The 20,528-nt window shown below is 31.4% G+C and overlaps 1 protein-coding gene and 1 long non-coding RNA gene across 7 annotated transcripts in view; one reads left to right on the top strand and one right to left on the bottom strand.

The window, feature by feature from the left end:
* The window catches only part of LOC145693158 (uncharacterized), a 30,126-nt gene extending 24,259 nt beyond the window's left edge, over window positions 1–5,867 (bottom strand). The window contains exon 1 of the long non-coding RNA XR_014132715.1: window positions 5,729–5,867. This is a non-coding gene — a long non-coding RNA (uncharacterized LOC145693158). The remainder of the gene's footprint in view (window positions 1–5,728) is intronic.
* An 807-nt stretch (window positions 5,868–6,674) lies between these two features.
* Window positions 6,675–20,528, top strand: part of LOC145693156 (optomotor-blind protein-like) — a 241,491-nt gene continuing 227,637 nt past the window's right edge. For all 6 annotated transcript variants that reach the window (XM_081768903.1, XM_081768907.1, XM_081768905.1 and 3 more), the window contains exon 1: window positions 6,675–7,535. In XM_081768903.1, coding sequence (XP_081625029.1) covers window positions 7,156–7,535 — 380 coding nt within the window. In that variant the 5' untranslated portion in view covers window positions 6,675–7,155. The remainder of the gene's footprint in view (window positions 7,536–20,528) is intronic.

The following is a 20,528-nucleotide window of genomic DNA, read 5'->3' as shown; positions in this document are numbered from 1 at the left end:
TGTTGTAAGAATTAATGGCAACAAAAGCTTCATTGGGAAAGGCCAAGGGCGCCCATGTTGTGGTTTCCAAGGGGGAGCAAATATAAGCAAGGTTTCAAATATAATTCCAAATTTTGATATAACTAATGTAAAAATTCTATTGGGCTTTCGATATTCCCAAGAACGATTTCCTCTTAGGGCGGGCAAGCGCCCCACCTTGCCCCCCTGATGGGCGCCCTTGGGAAAGGCCCACGTAATATTACATATTATATGCAACGTTCGCCAATTGCCTAAACATATTGACTTCATCAGACACTGTCTTTGTCAGTTATTATTATTATTATTATTATTATTATTATTATTATTATTATTATTATTATTATTATTATTATTATTATTATTATTATTATTATTATTATTATTATTATTATTTTAAATAAACATTGCTTTGATCAGAGATTTGATTTCTAGTTTAAGTTATTTAAGATACCAAAGCTAATATGGACCAGTTTGTGTGAACATTATAATAGAAACAAAAATTAAATTACTTTATACTATTAGTTTTAAGAAAATATTGACAAATATGTTGATAGTGACCAATCAAGTTCCGACTACTTTAACAAACATTATTCTATTAGCAAAATTTCTTTACTTCTGATAGAAGAATGATTTATAATAAATATCAGTCTCGACTCCTTAAACTGCTTTCCATTAAGTCTTCATCCCGGCGAAATTAAAATACTGCTAATTTTACAGTAATTATATGATATCTTCAGATAGATAAAATATAATTGAAATATGGAACAAGAGCGCCCTAGACAATATTATTTTGTGTGAGGTACTGTTATCACAAGTCACCTAGTGGCTTTCCGTTTTCAGCTGTTTAGAAACGCGAAAATAAATGCCGATTTTCAAAATGGCTCGAATTCGAAAGCAGATAAGTGAGTTGTGATAACGGTATCTCATGTAAAATGAGATTGTCTAGGGCGCTCTTGTTCCACATTTCAATTATATTTTATCTATTTGAAGATACTACATAATTACTGTAAATTTAGCGGTATTTTCATTTCGCCGGGATGAAGACTCTTAAGTAAATTTTACTCTACCATATAGCGTATAATTCTTTAGAAAAAAAGAAATCAAACTATTGTTCTCCATGAGACGAAGAATTTTTCGTCTCGTTTCGAAAAGAAGACGAGATGAGACGAGAGACATATTTTAAAATTTGAAACTAGACGAATAATTTATCGAGTCTCGTTGGGCGTCTCGTGGGACGACACTAGTTTACGCAAGTCTTAGTTGTCTATCCCCGTTTTCAATGTTAAATGATTGATAGTAGATCTAATTATAAAAAATTATAATTGATGAAGTGATTTTACGAACATGATGAGAGAATCGTTTAAAGACACCGCCAATCATTATACAATATACTCCAACAATAAACATGGTTTAAATGCTGTTTTGTCACACCTTTCGTGAATCGCCGCAGAAACATTCGGATAAGTACGTAAATTGACAAAACGAGACAAAAAATGTCTAGTGAGACGGGAAAACCTTTTTTTGCGAGAATCGAACCGAGACTGAAAATATTTCTTCGAGAATCAAGAGAAAACGAGACTTTTACAGATTTTAACGAGACGAGACGAGAACATTTTATTTCTCGTCTCATCTTGTCTCATTGACAATACTACTTCAAAGATAAGGCATTTATCAATTAGTAAGGTCTCATCAAATTGTGTAAAACATGTTTGATGTTAAATTTTCATGTGTAGTTTTCGAGAAAAACATGTTTGATGTTAAATTTTCATGTGTAGTTTTCGGGAAAAAAACATGTTTGATGTTAAATCTTCATGTGTAGTTTTCGAGAGAAAAAAATGTTTGATGTTAAATCTCCATGTGTAGTTTTCGAGAAAAAACATGTTTGATATTAAATCTTCATGTGTAATTTTCGAGAAAAAAAAACAGTTTGATGTTAAATCTTCATGTGTAATTTTCGAGAAAAAAAACATGTTTGATGTTAAATCTTCATGTGTAGTTTTCGCTACGTGAAAATTGATGGTGAACGAGAACTACGCCATCTGTATGTACTAATCAAGTTTTTCGTTATGACAATAGAAAATTGATTGTACACAACACGCTATCGCAAATGAGACATATAACATAGAATTATAATAACATTGGAAATCGATACACTGACCACTCATCACCGGTTGAATGTGTCGCATCTAGCTGACAATAGCTTCTCACAGGGTATAATTAGTAACTTATTTTTATCAGATCTCTAATTGAGGCATGAAACATCCTAAAAACTAGTAAAATATTTCTGTGACTTAAAATTTAATAAATATGTATAGTAATATTTTGTATAGTGAGAGCAAATATATACTCCTTTAGGTAAAAAAATATATATATATATATATATATATATATATATATATATATATATATATATATATATATATATTGATCTTTATATGAAAATGGACTCTAGTGAAAAATGATAATATTAAAAGATCTAAAATAATATAATCACGGCAGTTACAAGGTAATTATAGGGTCCATTAGAATCTCTTGCATTAAGAGTTATGATTAAAAAAATAATCAAAAAATTAGCAACTCATTCTGTAACGATCTCGTTATCGTGTTACTACGAGTTGTCTTTGGTTAGCATTTCGTAATATAAATATAGCACACTGACCATAGAGGAATAAAAGTTGTTTAGCCCTAAATTTGTGATGGTGTCATGGAAAGGAAGATAAAAGAGAAAAAAATATTATATGGACTGTAATCTAACTTTCTTCTCAGTCCACAAATATCGTAAATCACTGCCCACAGAAAAAAGGGCAACTTTTTACAGTTCACCCAAAAATATTGATTAAGAAAAATAAAGCTCTTAGGATTTTGACGTATACCTATTAGATAAGAAATTTCGTGTCTCATCTTTTTCTCTCGTCTCATTTCCGAGTTGGAAAAGTACATTTTAAAATTCGAGACGAGACAAGGGAAATGACAATTCTCGTCTTGTTTTTAATCTTTTAATGGGCAAGAATTGATAGCATTACCATTAAATGATTTAGTTTTCTTTTATGGTTGAACCATGTCTTCCTGATCATAATTTCGTAATTTTTAAAGTATTTTTGTACTTTGATTACAAAATACTGGATGTTTATTTCAAAGCAACATTGCCATAAAATAGGTCTTATGTGTAGTTACTAAGCAGCATTGCCCTACTATGGTAAAATATCATAAAAATACTCTCAGTAATTACTAACAGTTTCATTGAAATATTTTCCTACAGAGCAAGAAACCACAAATAAAATTTTAAAAGAAAAGAACTTTCGCGGAACGTAGGAGATACAGCTTCTACAACACTAAATTTGGCTGCCCCATGTTGACAAAGATTAGAAATATCTAAAGAAGTGACCCGCAAATCTATATGAATATTGTATGAAAGCAATAATGCCAATTAAATGATCATTGAAGTTATAATTCGTGCGGATAAGGCAATAGAATGCGATATTGCTTGAGAGTAGCACTGCCCACTAAAGGGTTAAGACTAGTTCACCCAAGCCTTAGTTCTCAAACACTGGTTTAGTGTTAGATGCTCCATAGTATAAAAACTATAAATTAATAAGTTGATTGACTAATAATAACTAAGAGCAGCATTTATCAATATTTAAATATCTTATACCCAAGTCATTGCACAATATATTACAATAATAAATATGACTTAAATGTCGTTACATCACATCCTTCGTGGGTCTCTCATGGCGCGGAAGGATTCTAATAACTTCTAAGATGAAATTAAGAAGAGCAATCAGGACATAAACTTTGCGCACAAATTTTACAAAAGTAAATTCTTTCCCGAGAACCGAGACGAGACAAAACTGGTACAAAATTAAGGGGACGAAAAGAGAAAACTTTGTTTCTCGTCTTGTAGGTAACGCTACTTCCAATTATCTTAATAAAATTTCTATGGAGTTTCCTATAGTTTTCCTTTCCTAAAAGAAAGTGCAGCCCTGTGTGATAGGTTATTTATTTATTTTTAGTTAGTAAAAGGAAACTCGGTTAGTTCGATTGTTTCTTACTCATTTATCTATGATAGACTTACATGTTTGCGTTAGATTTACGGAATTAACAGATTTGTCACTTATCGAACAGATGCCGTAGAGCTCATATTCCGTCAAGTCAACCAGCGTTTATGCAATCATGATCAAGCCGTTCATTACTAGCTTTATTAGCAATTCTAAGATAGAAATTTCCTATTGACAAAACCGATCGAATTTTCAATAATAATTGACCTAATAAATTAAACGATGGTGAAACAATAAGGAAAAAAGAAAGCTAGTGATTTAGTACCCGCTAGGTAATGAGCATAGATACAGAATACAATGATTGGGTCCCTGTAACACGATACTAAGAATCTTCCCTATACCCCACCACGATTCCTTATTTATTTAATTATTTTTACTTTTGTTATTCTGAAAATAACTCAACGATAATAAAAACATATCATGTAATGGATAAATTTTAATGCTCGACAATTAGAAGACTTATTGTCTGGCTTACTTACTACTATTTTTTTTATTATCTCTAAGTAATGCTAAAGTTTTTATCTAAAAGTCCTCTTAATCTTCTTGAAAGCATTATGTACTGGAAATCACTTCATAAGACACTTCAAAATGCATCAAAATACTCACATTACAGTTGGAAACGTATCTAATGACGCTTTATTCTGCCTGTCGGTAACGTACATAATTTTGATTTTTAAAACAATTTTTCCCTTGTTCTAAAATTCACAAGAGGCTTTTAGACAGGTATACTGTCGTTCCATTTATTTATGTATGTATTTATTTTTTTTTTAGCTAGGCAATGCGTGGTTAGTATATCATACCCCCCCTTCCCTTCCCGTAGCCTTAACTTCTGGATTTTGAGCTCTAATTTCATTACTTTTTAATTGAAGTAGTTCATCCACTTGCCTCACGATGCTATAGAACAACGATAAACAATACTATATGCTGTTTTCATAGAGAACAGAACCCGGTACCATGCTTATTAAAAGCCTGTACGCTGACCATTTAGCCACACACTAAAATTAAGTAACGTATTGTTTACTTAAAAAAAAAAAATGTTAGAATAATTTCAGTACACATAATTGAAAACTGGCAAATTTTCGACTTTCTTATGTATTCCGTTCTTCATTTGCTTGATAAATAAATTTAGATATTATTTTGCATACATCTCAGAACATTGTTTCTTGTTATTTTCTCACCCAGGGCAACTGTGGCTAACCTATTATGCTATATAGTACGTATCGGTTGTACTAATCTTTACTAAATATATTTTATTCTGTGTAATTTTATGTAATATTTTCATCTTTCGATTGGATTTTATAAAATTCGATTTTTTAAATAAATGAAAAAAAAAGAGTTCTTAGCAATTGCTCCGTGTTTTAGGCCTTAGAGCGCTAAGCTTTCTCGAGCACGTGGTCACCGAATAATAATGCAAACGTAGGCCTACTGTTTGCCCTTGGTATAGTTTCTTCCCATTAGGTTTATTGTTCAACAGCATGCGTGTATATGTGTGCGTGTGAGAGAGAGCGAGCGAGAGAGAAAAACAAGATGTGTAGGATGGAAGGGATAGGTCGAAAGAGAGTCCAGTGACTGTTCGCAGCGAAGGTGACATCTCGCGACCAGATAAGCAAATGTTCCTTTTTCGTGAAGTATTGAGAAATAAACCAAGAACTCACCTGAGACAAACGACAAGTGACGAACTGCTCCTCCAATCCTCCTGCTCAAATCCAACCAGTTATGCTTAGCTTCCGTCTCACGAGAATATTTTTCACAGTGGCCATTGCTAATAGTTTCACCAGTACGCCACTAGAGGGAAAGACATAGGGAGGTGTTTCTCATGAATGGATTTTATGCTCGCTTCGGGGCTACAGTCCCGCCTCCTTTTCGACGTCGACACTTTGTGATTGCTCTGCGTCATGAGACTGGCGCCAGCGCAGAAAGGGCCATTCCGAGTGTTTTTCCTGACAGAGATCGTGTTTTGTTTTGCGGGTATAGGTGACGCTAGCCTGGTGTCGATCTGTGGGCTTTTGAACAAGGAAGAAAAGAGAAATAAAAAATAATAAAGATCAAAAAATGTTCCTTGTCTTGAAGACGCTTTTAGTGTTTAGGTATCCTCAGCGTCGGAGTATATTGTATAAGCTCTGGAATGGTCCTCGAAACAACTAGCCTTCGCTGTTCCGTTCGTTTTCGCAGTTCCATTTGGAACCGCCCCTGCTAATTCTCGCACCCCTCAAGGCGCCTTAGTCACCACAAACTCCGCTCGGCGCTAATTCCTTTCTTTGTGGCGCTAGAAGAGGTTGCATCGAGCGGTTGCTAGGAAACACTCCTCACACCCTGAAGCCGTCAATCATCACGCTGGGGGCGGGCCTGTCAGTATATCTCTGAAGTCATTCCCACCCTCACAAAAAACACCTTGCCTTGTGTTAATAAATCTTTTCACGACACAACCGTCGGCGACGGAAGAAGCTGGCTGGGTCGTCGAGACGCTCAAGCGACGCCTTTTTGTTTTCCAAAAGGATTTTCTGTGTGGATCTCTATTCTACAAGTGTGTGTATTTTCTATGTATTTGTGTGTGTGAGAGAGTTGTGTTAAGGCTGCTGACACCTTCGCTATTGTCTATCTCGGTTCGACCTGTGAAAAACACGCCTAGGCTGTTTCCCTATTGGCCAGTCGTCACTGCGTCCACCAATCCGCTTCATGCTTGCTCATTAACACGAGGACTGAGTGTAAAACCTGGCGGCTTCACTATAGTTTTCCGACACCCGTGGTTGAAGGAGGTGCAAGCGTTGTGTTTGGGTGCGTGCTGTGTGTGTTTTGGTGGTTGTTTGCCTACTGTAAGTGGAAGTGTGCTACAGAAGACACAGTCTTCGGCGTAATCTTCAAAACAGTGTGTAAATATTTTCGTAGTTAATACCATCAACACATTTTGCTTGGAGAACATCAACTGTTTGTTTGTTAACTGATGAAGAGTTTCTGTGTATTGTCCAGTGTTAGCCCTTGATGACTCTGGGGCTGCACGCTTGTGTCCGGTGTTCGATTCCCGTCGCGGACGTTTAACGCCACCCACACCAGCACAGCAGCCCGACAAAATTACCACTCCTCCATGAGATTCGAACACGCAGACGTGATATCACCCGAGATGGCATACCATCCCTTCTTGCTTCAGAGGCCGACGGATTTCAGCGTGAGTTCGTTACTGACTCAACCGCAGTATTTCCCGGCGCTCGCCCTTGGCCCGCATGCTGCGGCCAGTGCACCGGGGTATCCCGGATCGTTGCTTCCAAAACTGCCCCCGCTGCCTGGACACCCCTATACCACAGCGGAGGACGTGTTGGCACAACAAAATCCCATGCGGCCCCTACGGACGATCCAACCGGAAGATGACGGTGTGGTGGATGACCCCAAAGTGACCCTTGAAGGCAAGGATTTATGGGAGAAATTTCATAAGCTGGGCACCGAAATGGTTATCACCAAATCTGGCAGGTAGGTCACCAAATTTGATTTAAGCTTAAGTGTACGTTAAATTGTCAAATTACACGAAATCGGCAACAGTAAATCCCCCTAGTTTTGTCCTTTTAAATCTTGAGGCTTAATGCGTTCCTACGAGAGGATTTACCTTGTAGTGTATATTACGTGTAATAGCTCTTCTGTCTGATTTGTAACGAGAAAATTATCATCAAAAATAAGGAGAAAGATCTTTTCTTGGTTAATGATATTGCACCTGGCATGTTATCGCAAAGAATAGTGTTACATATTAGAGTTTCCCCCCTAAACATTTTACTGTTAATTTTCGTGAAATACATGGATATTTTAGCAGTACAATTTACTAGGACTTATTTCTGTAAGGTGTGTCCGTAGGCCTACCATAGAAAATATAAGTTAAAATTATGTAATTATAAAATTGCGTTACACATTTCTATGGTGTGAATGAAAGTTTCCAATGTAATGACAATATGCATAAAGCAACAATTATTCTGTAATCTTCCAGAAAAAAAGTTTTTAAATGCCATTTTAATTCTGTTAGGGCGCGGCTTATTTCTACATAAATTAGTAAATATCTTACTAATTTTATAAATAATATTCTTGTAGATACGAACTTATACTACTATTACAAAACATGTAAATCCCGGTTAGTTATAAATGATCATGTGAAATGCGTGTTAACTTTTTGTTGTTAACCACGTAGGCTGTGGAAGACCGGATAGGTCGTAGACGTTCTCGGCAGATGACGCGCTCCTCGCCGTCAAGCGCTACTACTCTTCGCCCGTTAACGCCTGTGAGCTCGGTTGCTATCGACCCATTGCGTGTAGTGTAGCATTTAGGACATCTTTTCAGTTACAACTATTTTTAAAAATCGAGTTTTAATTTAGTTCATATTGTTCTTCAAGTAGCAGATATGAAGATATTAAATATTTTTGTGGTAATATTAGTTCTGACGAATAATCCGAGAATTAACGCACGACCACTGTATAGGTTGAACTATCGTGTTTTTTATTTTCCAGAACATAATTCAAATATATCTATTATAATAGTGAAATAATCGTCACATTTATTACTATTACTGTTCATTAATAATAATAATAATAATAATAATAATAATAATAATAATAATAATAATAATAATAATAATAATAATAATAATGGCTAATTTTCTCAGATCCTTATCGTTCTGGAGATCCAGATTCGATTCCCACTGGGGGTTAATGTGCTTCGAATTCCACGTCAAATTCCTACATGCACTACTTATATAGATAGGCTCAGTAGTCAAAGGAGACATCAGGAACTGAAACAAATAGACGTTCTCTTAGCAGCAAAACTATTAATTTCATCATGCGCTTTTAATCTTAAATTAATATGAATTAATAACCGGGTAGTCTCTACCCTATTAGGCTATTTATTGACTTGTGGGGTTGAATTTAACATAAGTTTTGAGTTATTTTTGTACACTGCGAAAACTCAAATAAACTTACTTGCTTATTATCCTAAATAAATTACATATCGTGGTATTATAGTATGCATATCGTGATGTGTATTATAGTATGTTAATACGTTTTCACTATTACCATAAAATATATTTTCTATATCTGTACTACCAAGTAAGAAAAATCATGTATTGACAAGTAGCAGGAGGGGATATGTCATTTTGTATATGATGTGTTCACACGCGTACATATAAAGAGTACATATATAGACTATATGCAGAGAATTACTTGAACTCACCAGTGTCGTGACTGGATTCAATGTTCGAATAACATGTCGCGTGATTCAACTTTTGGTGGCAAAAAAAAGTCACACCTTATTTTTGCGTGTGGCAATATTCTCACACATAATGGAAGAAAAACAAATTCGTGTGTTCGTATCCCAGGTTTAAATAATATTGCTGGTAGATATTCTTATTGTAGCTGGTAGATATATTGTAATGTTTTGCTAATGTTAACCCAAGTCTAGCGTACTCATGGTCAAAAACCCCAAACTTTCCATGACCACTATTCTCTCGTTAATGTGGAAGGCTGGTAAACATTTTTCAGAAAATCAGTATGTTGTTTTTTGAATAACACATTGCTATATAACCTTCTTTGGATATATTATGATAGGTTGCTTTAAGTTCGTAATTGCACGGGTCTTCCTTTTTTCCCATCATCAATAACAAAGATTTGTTTTTCATTACACTAAACATAGTTTTCGTAGATATACTTATGATGTAAGATATAAGATCTTTTTTTTAAAATTATCTATACACTGTCTTTTTTAAATACTTGACGTTTCAATAGTAACTTGGTACCTCCAACCTCAGAGTACAACTAATATTAGAATGCTGGACATTCGTTTTGTATTTGTTTATAGCAGCCTATAACATTTACATTAGTTAACATCTAAAAATGAAAGTATTATAGTATGTTTTCGAAACACTAATTAAATCTTGGTTAGAAGAACCGAAAGTCTTATTGAATATTAAAAGTTCTTACGTTGACGAAAACATAGAATTTAATGTGCATCCAAGGAAAATGAAGTACTCATGTCCATCAGATGATTCATAAAATAAATTGATTTATTTTTAATCCGTAAATTTAGTGATAAAATTTTTTTTAAAAAAACACAAATTATTAGGTAAAATTTGTAAATGTAGTTTTCAAAATTTTTAACTGAGAATCCAACAAAAAAAAGACCAATAGGAAGACCTACGCGTAGAGGGCAGGACTATTAAGATGGATCTTGCAGGAATAAAGTTAACGAAGTAGAGACTGGATCCAGTTGGTTAGATCCAGAGCTTTTATAAATGCATCACTGAACCTTCGGATTCCATAGGCCATAAAATTGTCAGTTAGTTAGTTTAATATATGAATTATTATTTTGTCGTATTAAATACTATACACTAATAAATAAGTCACCTAAGAAAATTTTTGATACATTTCTAACTGTCAGAAATATTTTAATACATACCAAAGTTTCATATAAACAAATATTTTATTAAACTTACGCAAAAGTGATGTTTTTCTTGGAAATGGAAAATTTGTCTAACGTGTTCATAGCTAGGAAAATTGTATCTTCTCTTCCTGAAAAATGCCTTTTTTAGAAGTAGAGAAGGACTTGGAGCTATAAATTGATATTTTTTAAATTAAACTTACAGGAGAATCTTAAACTCTGTTTACACAAATATTGACATTACAACTTACAGCATATTTAGATTAGTTAAAAAAAAATCCCGGTGATTCATATTGTTAAATACTTTCCTATTAATGAAAATACCGGATATATGTTTGAGACGTATTAGCCCTTAGGCCTAATTTTGAAAACAAATAGATTTTTACGTACTACAATTTCATAATTATTATAAAAATAACAAACTAAATTTTTTTAAACATTTTTGCTTTACTGTAGAAGATATATATATTTCAAAATAACTATATAAAATATTTAACAATATTTTCGAGAGCTGAGATACTTAGAAGATCTTAGTTGTTATAAAAGGTATAATTATATCTATTCAAAGTGTTTATTGTCAATAACTAAATATTGTTATTTTTTAAAAATTTTATAATTAACATCATCATGTAATTGTTGCGTCATATTAGAAATTCTGTCCAGTTTAAATTAGGGTAATTTAAAGGGTATTCTTATTTTTAAGGTTTGAACTATAATTTAGTCCAAAAGTTTAGATTAAAAAGTAGCAATATACGAAGAAATTTGCTTCGTTTTGATACATCAACTACATCTTACATTTTGGTAGCTTAAGTACTTCACAACATATTGTAAATTATTATTGCTAGAATGGAAAATATTAAAATATTTCGTATTTTATAAAAGTAAAAAGCCACACAGGTAGCTGAATCATTTTGTCAAACTTATTCTTTCTTATTTTATATATATATATATATATATATATATATATATATATATATATATATATATCGTAGATATCGTAGAATGTTCGTATTCCTGTAGAACAAAGCCAACCTTATCTTGTAAGTCGGTTTCAACAGTCTCAAATTGTTTCCTCGTGACTAAAGGGATAGCGTACGTGCCTTTGGCGCGGGAGACCCTGGTTCAATTTTCACATTAATTTGTAGGCCTACGTCCTCTTTAGCTGCGCTGTTGAAAGGCATTCTAAACTGAAAATTAAATCATCAGTCTCACAGTATAACATTTTTCAGGAAAATTTCAAGGAAGCGCTGTAAAAAATACAATATTTTTGTTGTTATTATTCAGTTACAATCAATCGTAATAAAGAAATACATTTGATACCGGTATTATCTAAACAAGGGTGATCGTTATTTTAATTTTTGTTATAGATTATTAGTAGCGGTCACAATTCACTGTCAACCGTTTTTGCAATAATAGGCTTTGGAAGCGTTTGAAAACCCCAATGTTTCTCCTATAGATAAAATAGTTAAGAACGTAATTGCTGTAGATTCCTTGTAATTTAAAGCGGAAACTTACAGTATAAATAATATCTATACTTTTAGATGGATTTTGTGTGTGCGTGTCTGTGTTTAAAAATTAATAGTAAATACCTGAAATAATATAAATTTAAAGGAAAATGCCGTTAAAAAATTTCTGAAATAACATTTTACTCTTGAGGCGAAAATGTTATCTGGGCAATATGGCACTAACTTAACCTTAAATTGTAAATCAGATATATTAATTCTTTCTTAATAGGTCGTATCGTCACTAAGCAAGTTGCCATTATTCCGCAGTTGTCTTAATATCAGGCCTATTATCATCTATTGAAGAACTTGAAGACGCTCCTAAAAGAACTTTCCTTATCTGAGAACAAAATTTAAGAACTCCATACGAAATTTGTTAGTACCTATATAATGATAAAATAATTGAGTGAATGCAGTTTTTAGCATGATTGTTTTAGTCCCATGATTACTCAAAGTAAATACCATACGAATCTATTTCTTTTTTTTTATTCAACTTCTTGTAGATCTTGTAAGATAATTCGTGTGGAAACCTATTGAAAGCCTTTATTCTCCAGCCGTATCTTGAGCCCAACATCTCGTAGTAATTATGTGAAATAGTCATAAGACTATAAACCTAAGTCGGATAAATCGTAACTTAAAAAGAAAAGGAAAAAGACGTTTAGTGTAAATTGACTTTTTGTTATAATTCCAAAAACAAGGACCTTCACTATAGATAAAAAGTTCCCAAATAATAATAATAATAATAATAATAATAATAATAATAATAATAATAATAATAATAATAATAATAATAATAATAATTTAATAATCTAATAATTTGCTTTTAGAAAAAGCTTTCTTTAGAATTTTAATCGAATGGAATGCTTGATTAACAGTGGAAAATTATGACTATCCTCAATATCATTTACGTATAGACTAATTCTTAGTTTTAAATTATTCAGTTAAGATTTCTTGAAAACAATAAGAAAATAAATAGTAAAATTCGATTTTATCTTAATTTTTTCCTTTCATGAAATAGAGTTCAAAAAGGGGGAAAGAGAGGGAAAAGACATAACAATAAATGTGTGTAGGGAAATCAAATTTGAAACCTTAACCGAAGTATGGAAAAATCGTTTGATCTTAAAGTTTGCGAATTTACTTTCGTAAAATTCTTTATTTCTAAGAAAGTTAAGTGGAAGGCACTATTTAACTCAAAATCAAAACTTTAGATTAATAATGAAACTAATAATAATGATGATACGAGTAATAGTAATATAAAAGTTGCTAAAACGATCATATCGTAACGACAGTAGTATTTAATATTATTTGTGTTAACACCAAAAATTATTATTTTTGCATCATCAAATTTTAGAAATTTTCTTAAACTCTACTGAGTATTTTCTTAAAATGATCTCCAAAGTTGGAGAATAGCTAAAAGTACAAGGTTGTTTCAGTTGCAGACAACCACTTTAAAAGATTCTTCTGAATAATCGTAAAAGGTTTTGGTTCTTACTGAATTTCAGCGGCTCTAATATTTATTAAATAATTATTTTATCTAAAAAAAGAAAGAACCATAATTTTATGTTCAGAAATCATTATATATATTCAGATCAGTGGTTCCCAACCGGTATGTCGCATAGTCCTATTGGGTATGTCACGAAATTTTAGAATTTAAAACTCATGAAACATTTAATAATTAATTAAAATAAATTTTGAAACAGGCTGTATCAGTCAACGCCTTCAGCGGTTGCAATAACGCTCAGCACTACAAAGAGCCACTACTTTATACAAACTTATAGGAAAACATTATTATGATTTATACTATTATTAATTTAAAAAATCAAACAAATGTATCGTGATGTGATAGTAAAGTGTGTCTACAGTCAACAAAGGGTTGGGAACCACTTATTTAGAGTATCTTAATCGAGAAAATCTTGAAAAGTTAATAAAATAAAAGAGAAAAAATATTTGCGTAAACTTTAATTTCTTATTTTTTACTTCCACTTGACCATAGGTGTTCGAGATATTTGAGATAATAATTACGTAAAAATTTCGATCCTGTAAATTGTACTACGCAATTTACTTTCTTTGTACTTTTTTTTTAATCTGCCTCAGGTAATAACTATTGAATATCTAGTTACATTTAACTATTAATTTTTCTGCTTCATTTGTATTTCCTTTATCCGACAAATAAAGGAAAATAATTATTGAGTTGATTTAAAAAACATCATAAGAATGTTAAAAATATAAATCCTATTTAATGTAGTTTACAGAGTAGATTAAAAACAGAGTACCCATTTCTTGAAATAAAATAAAATTCCCAGTTCAACGTCGCACGATCATGCACCGAAGTTAAGGAAGACAGTGATATAATGCTGAATAAAATGTGAAATTAAAAAAAAAAAAGTAGTAGAAAGCGGCAAAACCCCGAGAAAACCGCCGTACAAAGTGATTTTCTCACGTTTTGTACGAGAGACTGTCCAACTGTAGGTTCAATCTTTAATTATATTAACATTATCGTAGTCAATATGGTATCCTTCAGTTTTCTCCGAATTTTTCTGTTTCTTCTCGTTCAATTGTCATTTTATCGGTTCTTATAATTATTGTTCTCCTAATTATTAACTAGAATTCCTCATTCATCTCATCACGATAAATTAAAAGATTTAATCTCGTTTCACGAATTTTTTTCTCAGGGCTGTATGTTACTTAATCACAGATCACAACAAAACTAACTTACATCTTTAAGACCAGAAACTTGTGCATCGTGGAATTTTTTGAGCAATGTGACGAAGTGAAGATGAACAAAAAATAAAAATAAATAATGTAGTTCCAATATAAATTTGAAGAAAGGAATCAGAAAAAAATATTCCAAAGGCCTAAAATTAGATATTTATCTTTCCAAAGATATTCAAAAATATATATTAATGATTAATGAGGAATTTGAGCTTGTCGGTTATTATTATTATTATTATTATTATTATTATTATTATTATTATTATTATTATTATTATTATTATTATTATTATTATTATTATTATTGTGCAATGGTTCCTAATCAGTGTATCGTGGAGTCCCATAGGGTATGTCGCAAAATTTTGGAATTTAAAAATCAGGAATCATTTTAACAATTAGTTAAAATCTAGTTTGAGGCAGACAATACGAATCAATGTCTCCACCAGCAGCAATAATGCTTAGTACTAAATAGAAACAATACTTTATGGAAACTTAACCTATTGGTTTACATTATTATGAATAAAAATCAAAGAAATCTGTCGTGATGTCGTGAACACTCTAGAAAAGTATGTCGTCAACCCAAAAAGGTTGAGAAACACTATGTTAGTGTGCCGCGTATATCTCAACAAGAGCGGCTGCACCACGACCACTAGCCCCTACCCCTAAAAAAAAAGACAAAGTCAAATGCCTTAGACACTTTGCGACTTATTTCCTTAGTTGCAAAAACCAAACAAAAGAATAAACTCAAGAGATACTATGGTATTCTTCGTCATAACTTACTTTAATTAACTTGGATTCTTGTCATAGTATTTTGTTATGAATTAATAAAATCTATTTCACTAAAATTAAGTAATTTCGAACAAATGTATTTTAATTTGATCACTTTATCCAGTACAATATAGAAAGAAAATTTCTTTTAGTTGTATAAATGTATTTCAATAAATAAAATGACTCATTGTACTTATTACTTGATATTTGAGCAAACCTCTTTTAAAGTCTCGTTACACTTATTTCTAAGTGATGAGCTATCTTTTAAACGTTACAATTCTTTTCGCTAGCTAGTAAAGCAATCTTTGGAACGATTTATTAGCTGATATTCTTTATTATGATTCCGTACGCATATTACTAGGTATTGAATAATCTTTCGATTGAACAACTCATTAGGTTTACTTCCAGGTGTTGAGCCACCCTTGAACTTCCATCACTACACTTATTACTATCTGGGCGACAACTTTTTCAAATGACTCATTGCATTTATATTACTACAGGTGTTAATCGTATGAAGATTTATTTCCTATTTATATATAGAAACGTTTTAAATATCTTAATATTTTTCTGACTTGTACGTAATGAATCGATGTAAAAATATATATATATTTTTTTTTACTTTTAAATAATCTGATAAGACAATTAGGTTTGTTCACATAATGATACGCTGAAGAATTATTAATTATCCTAATATTAAAGCAGATCTGAGGTTTTTTTTAAAAAAAAACTTAAAGATATTGAAAGGTAATTAAATATTTTATAAAGGACACTTTTATAAATAAATGTTATCTTAAAAGCTTTTTGCCTCAATATTCGAAGAAAAGTATAGATTTTATAATAGAAAATATAAGTTCAGAAATACACATTCTTTTTTATAAATGAAAGTGTATTGAAAATAAGTAAGAAATTAAGTATGACAAATAGAAAAATGATTTTTTTCAGTTTATAACGTACCACGATTAGGCCCTTTAGGTTAAGGGAGATTGATTATTAAGAGAAATGAATGATGATGAAACAATTGTTGGAGTGAGAATGTGGGAGGAAACGGGAGTATCCCGTGAAAACCCAAGGGCACGATGTTGTTTACCACAAACTTACTTGGCCGGGTATCGAACCAGTACCCCCCACACAAGAAGTAAGCGCTCAGCCACTGAGTCACCGTATCCATCATGTATAAGAAACAGAGTAGATTGGTTGTAATCTCATGTGCCTATATTTCGTCGGGATAAAAGCTCTATGTAATCTACTACTACAAAGGAAGACATAGTTATCTCAAGATAGCTGGTGTCTCTAATTTAACGTGTTAGACCTTACATTATGTGCGCAGTACATAAACTTATTTAGATTTTAGAAAGAAAAATTAAATATCGTGTAAAGTAATTTACATTCTTCAATAAATGTAAATATTATTAATATTTTCAATAAAATAAAATTAATTTCTTTTATGATTTTGCGTAAAAGCTATATACTTATAAAAATGTAAACGATTTGCATACAAGTTTTCTTTTTCTACAAAAAGAAAACTTCAACATCATATCATTATATGTCTCCGACAAAAGTTGAGTCTCGATTTCTGAACGCGACCATCCCTAACTATTCTGAGACATTTGAATGGTCAGGCACAGGAAAAATGTAGTTTGTGAAGGACCTTGTCATTAAAATAATAATAATAATAATTTCCTAGATTATATGCTAGTATTAACTCTTTAAAATGAGCAGTTCAGAAATTTATTTATAAGTGAACTTAAATGTTATTTATAAGTGAACATAAATATTTTCTTGCATCATAGGAGTGAAAATAATAGAAGATACTACGTTACGAATATTATATAACAGTATATAGTACCTAAGCCTAGACGTTAATGTGCTGGTGACTACTATCATTAAAAGGATAGACTTTTCTGTATTGGTTCAGCATCATAAGTCAAGTGAGGTGTTATTTGAATTAAGGTGTAATGAATTCCATCCTAGAAAGCCAGATGTTAGATTAGGTCATATTCTTACCCGAATAATATCCATCTGTCGGCCATAGATAGATCTTAATGAACTGTAGCTCCAGTGAGTTAAATTACATTTGGGACAACGTTTCGATTCTTCCAAATAATAAGACAATGTAATACCCTTAGTCGAAGATGAAAAATGCATTTCGCATTTAAATTAATATCTATCTATATCTATTAATATCGAATATTTTTTTATTTAATGTCGTTAATGGAATTATAAACCGAAATTATGTTTTACCACATTTGTATAATTCTTGGTACATATGCAGTATATCTCTGTTTACATTTTAGCTAAAAGTTCTTAATACCCAAAATGATCTTTTTTGATCAAATTACAATAATTATTCTAAAATGTATATGTATAGTAATTATAATTGACCGGTGCGTGAGAAAAGCTGCGCTACTATATTTCAACTTGTATCCAAACATTTGAAATTGACCTAAGTAAATTATAATATTAGTAATCATTAGGAAAATAATTCATTGCGCTGGATGATGCGTTGTCAGCGTATTGAATTACAGCTTTGACTATTTGCAGCTTTCTAGAGTGAAAAAAAACTAATTAGTTGTCTCACAATGTTGTTTCACCACCGAATAATTGTGAATAATAATAAATAATTAAACTTTCTTTGTCGTGTTGTAAAAATTACAATATTTTTTGCATTCATTTTCTTTAACCTTTAACATATTGTGTGTGTTATTTTAGTTGGTTTTATTTTATACACCTGAAAAGATTGGAGTTTCATTCGATGATAGTATGTCTTCTCTAAAATAAGTTCTATTGTCTTGGAAGAGTAACTTGTTTAATCATTTTCATTATATTGTATTAAATTCGATTTTAGATCGCATACTCTATTGGCCAAAATAATTTTAATATTATGTACTTCCAGCAGAAATAAAGTACTTGGGTTTTTTAGGGATTATCTTTCTCCTATCACTTGCCTAACCTCAATTTGTTTAAGAAGCATTTCCTTTAGTTTATTATTCTTTCAAAAGAAACTATTTTAATTTATTTATTTTTATAGATCTTCTATAATTTTGATCTTCTGTAACTTTTGTGTGTGTGGTTGATAACTACCGTTGGTGTTTTGCATTGTACACTTTTTGTCTCTGTATATTTATTGCACCTCATTTCCAAAAAAATATACCTACATTGAAAAATTTACTTCTAAAAGGAAGGGAACAGATTTTTTTTTTTTTAAGTTTCAAAATTAAAATTGTTATTTTTATAACTCATTTTCTTATAATTATAAAAATTTTTGAACATAAAATGCTGTGGATATTCTAAAGATAAGATATTTTCATAATTTTAATCTCGTACTGTTAAAAGTTTTGAAATTTTAGATATTATTACTACTAAATTAAGGTTAATTTATTCTGTTCTACAAGTATTAAGAAATATCTCAAAAATCAGTTAATACTAATAAAATATATTTACACTATGGATATAATAATTTTAATGAAATTTAGTTTGTTTTTATTTTCTTAACTCATTAACATTATTGTGCATCGTTATTAAAATTTGAGCTCCTTTTTGGCTAATAAGTTAGCTTGTCCATCTTTGGATGCGAGGGTCTCATGTTCGAATCCCGGCAGAGTGCAAGTGCTTCTGACTTAACATTGGTTTGTAATAGTAAAAAAGAATGATATTTTCCAAATTGAATTCTCAAATGCCGTGGAGACATGCCTAGCACTCTAGCTTTAGGTTTGCAAAATTCTGGTGTATTTCCATTTCAGTTTACGAAGTTTTCCGTATTGAGATCGAATGTCATGAGTTTTATTGTGGAATTTTATTTGAGTTAATAAATACCAGACTTTACCATTTTTCCCGATCAACTTTATCTCAAAATTCGTTGGGTGTCCGTATCATATGACTTAAAAATATTTCGATCAAATTACATGATTGAATAATTCTTCTGAAATATATCGCTGGCTGGTGGGGAAAACACCCTACTAATCTAGTCCCGTGATCTAGTAGGTAGCTCGTGCATCTTTGGTGCATAGGGTTCCGGGTTCTGTTGCGGGTGTGAGAGCATTGAAATTTGAACGCATTCCGACAATTCGAATTCCATCTTAAATTTTAGACCCACGTCTCGTATAATTTCGGTACTGGAAAGAGATAATAAATTTCATTAAACAACATCAGCACGCCCCTAAAATGTCTTCGCGTACCCCCAGTTGAATACTGCTAGTATGGAAAACCGATATTCTGGCCGTACATTAACCAAATCACATGCCAAGTGGCGGCCCGAGCCGTTGTGGTCTGTAAGACAAAATCTTCAGTTTTTATTATTTAAATGTACATGATGTAATTATATGGATATTCAAACAACAGTCTCCATTTAGAAATGTATGAATTCACTTTTTGACGTTGATAGAATATAAAAAGAGAAAGAAAAAAAGTTTCCTCAGCAAGCAATAAAACACGGCCACACGCACATCTGTACTCTGTTTGAGTGCTTCATAAATTATCACTATGGAAATGTTTGGGACATAAAATTTAAAAAGTGTGTGTTGTCTCAATATCTTTCTACATTAGAATATATCTCTATCAGTTTATATGCTTTAAAAAGACAGTTTTTTTTAAGATTCGAAAAATTCTCTCTATAAATTATGTGCGAATCTAAATACTTCTGAAGAATTGTAAGTTGACAATGTCACATGTTTAAGTAATAAATTACTAACTATGCGAAAATAGTATTATGTATCAACTAAAAAATCTAATTATATTTATTTTATTTATATGAAACTTGAGCATTCTATTATTTGTTTTACTTATAAAGAACTTCAGACTAGTGTTATTTATTTTAAGTACGAAAGAAATTGACTATACTTAGATCTATTTTAGTTAATAAAGAACTTGAACTTTATTTGGTTTACATGATAAAGAACTTGAGATTTATTTACTTTAAAATATAAAGAACTTGAGATTCATTTAGTTCAGATGATAAATAACTTGAAATTTATTTGATTTATATTATAAAGCATTTGAGTTTTATTTACTTTAGGTGATAAAGAACTTTATTTAGTTTAAATGAAAAAGAACTTGAGATTTATTTACTTTAAAT

This window comes from Thermobia domestica, chromosome 8 (genome assembly GCF_964235325.1).
Source record: "Thermobia domestica chromosome 8, izTheDome1.hap1.1, whole genome shotgun sequence".
NCBI lineage: Eukaryota > Metazoa > Arthropoda > Insecta > Zygentoma > Lepismatidae > Thermobia > Thermobia domestica.
This window is presented reverse-complemented; position numbering and strand designations above follow the sequence as displayed.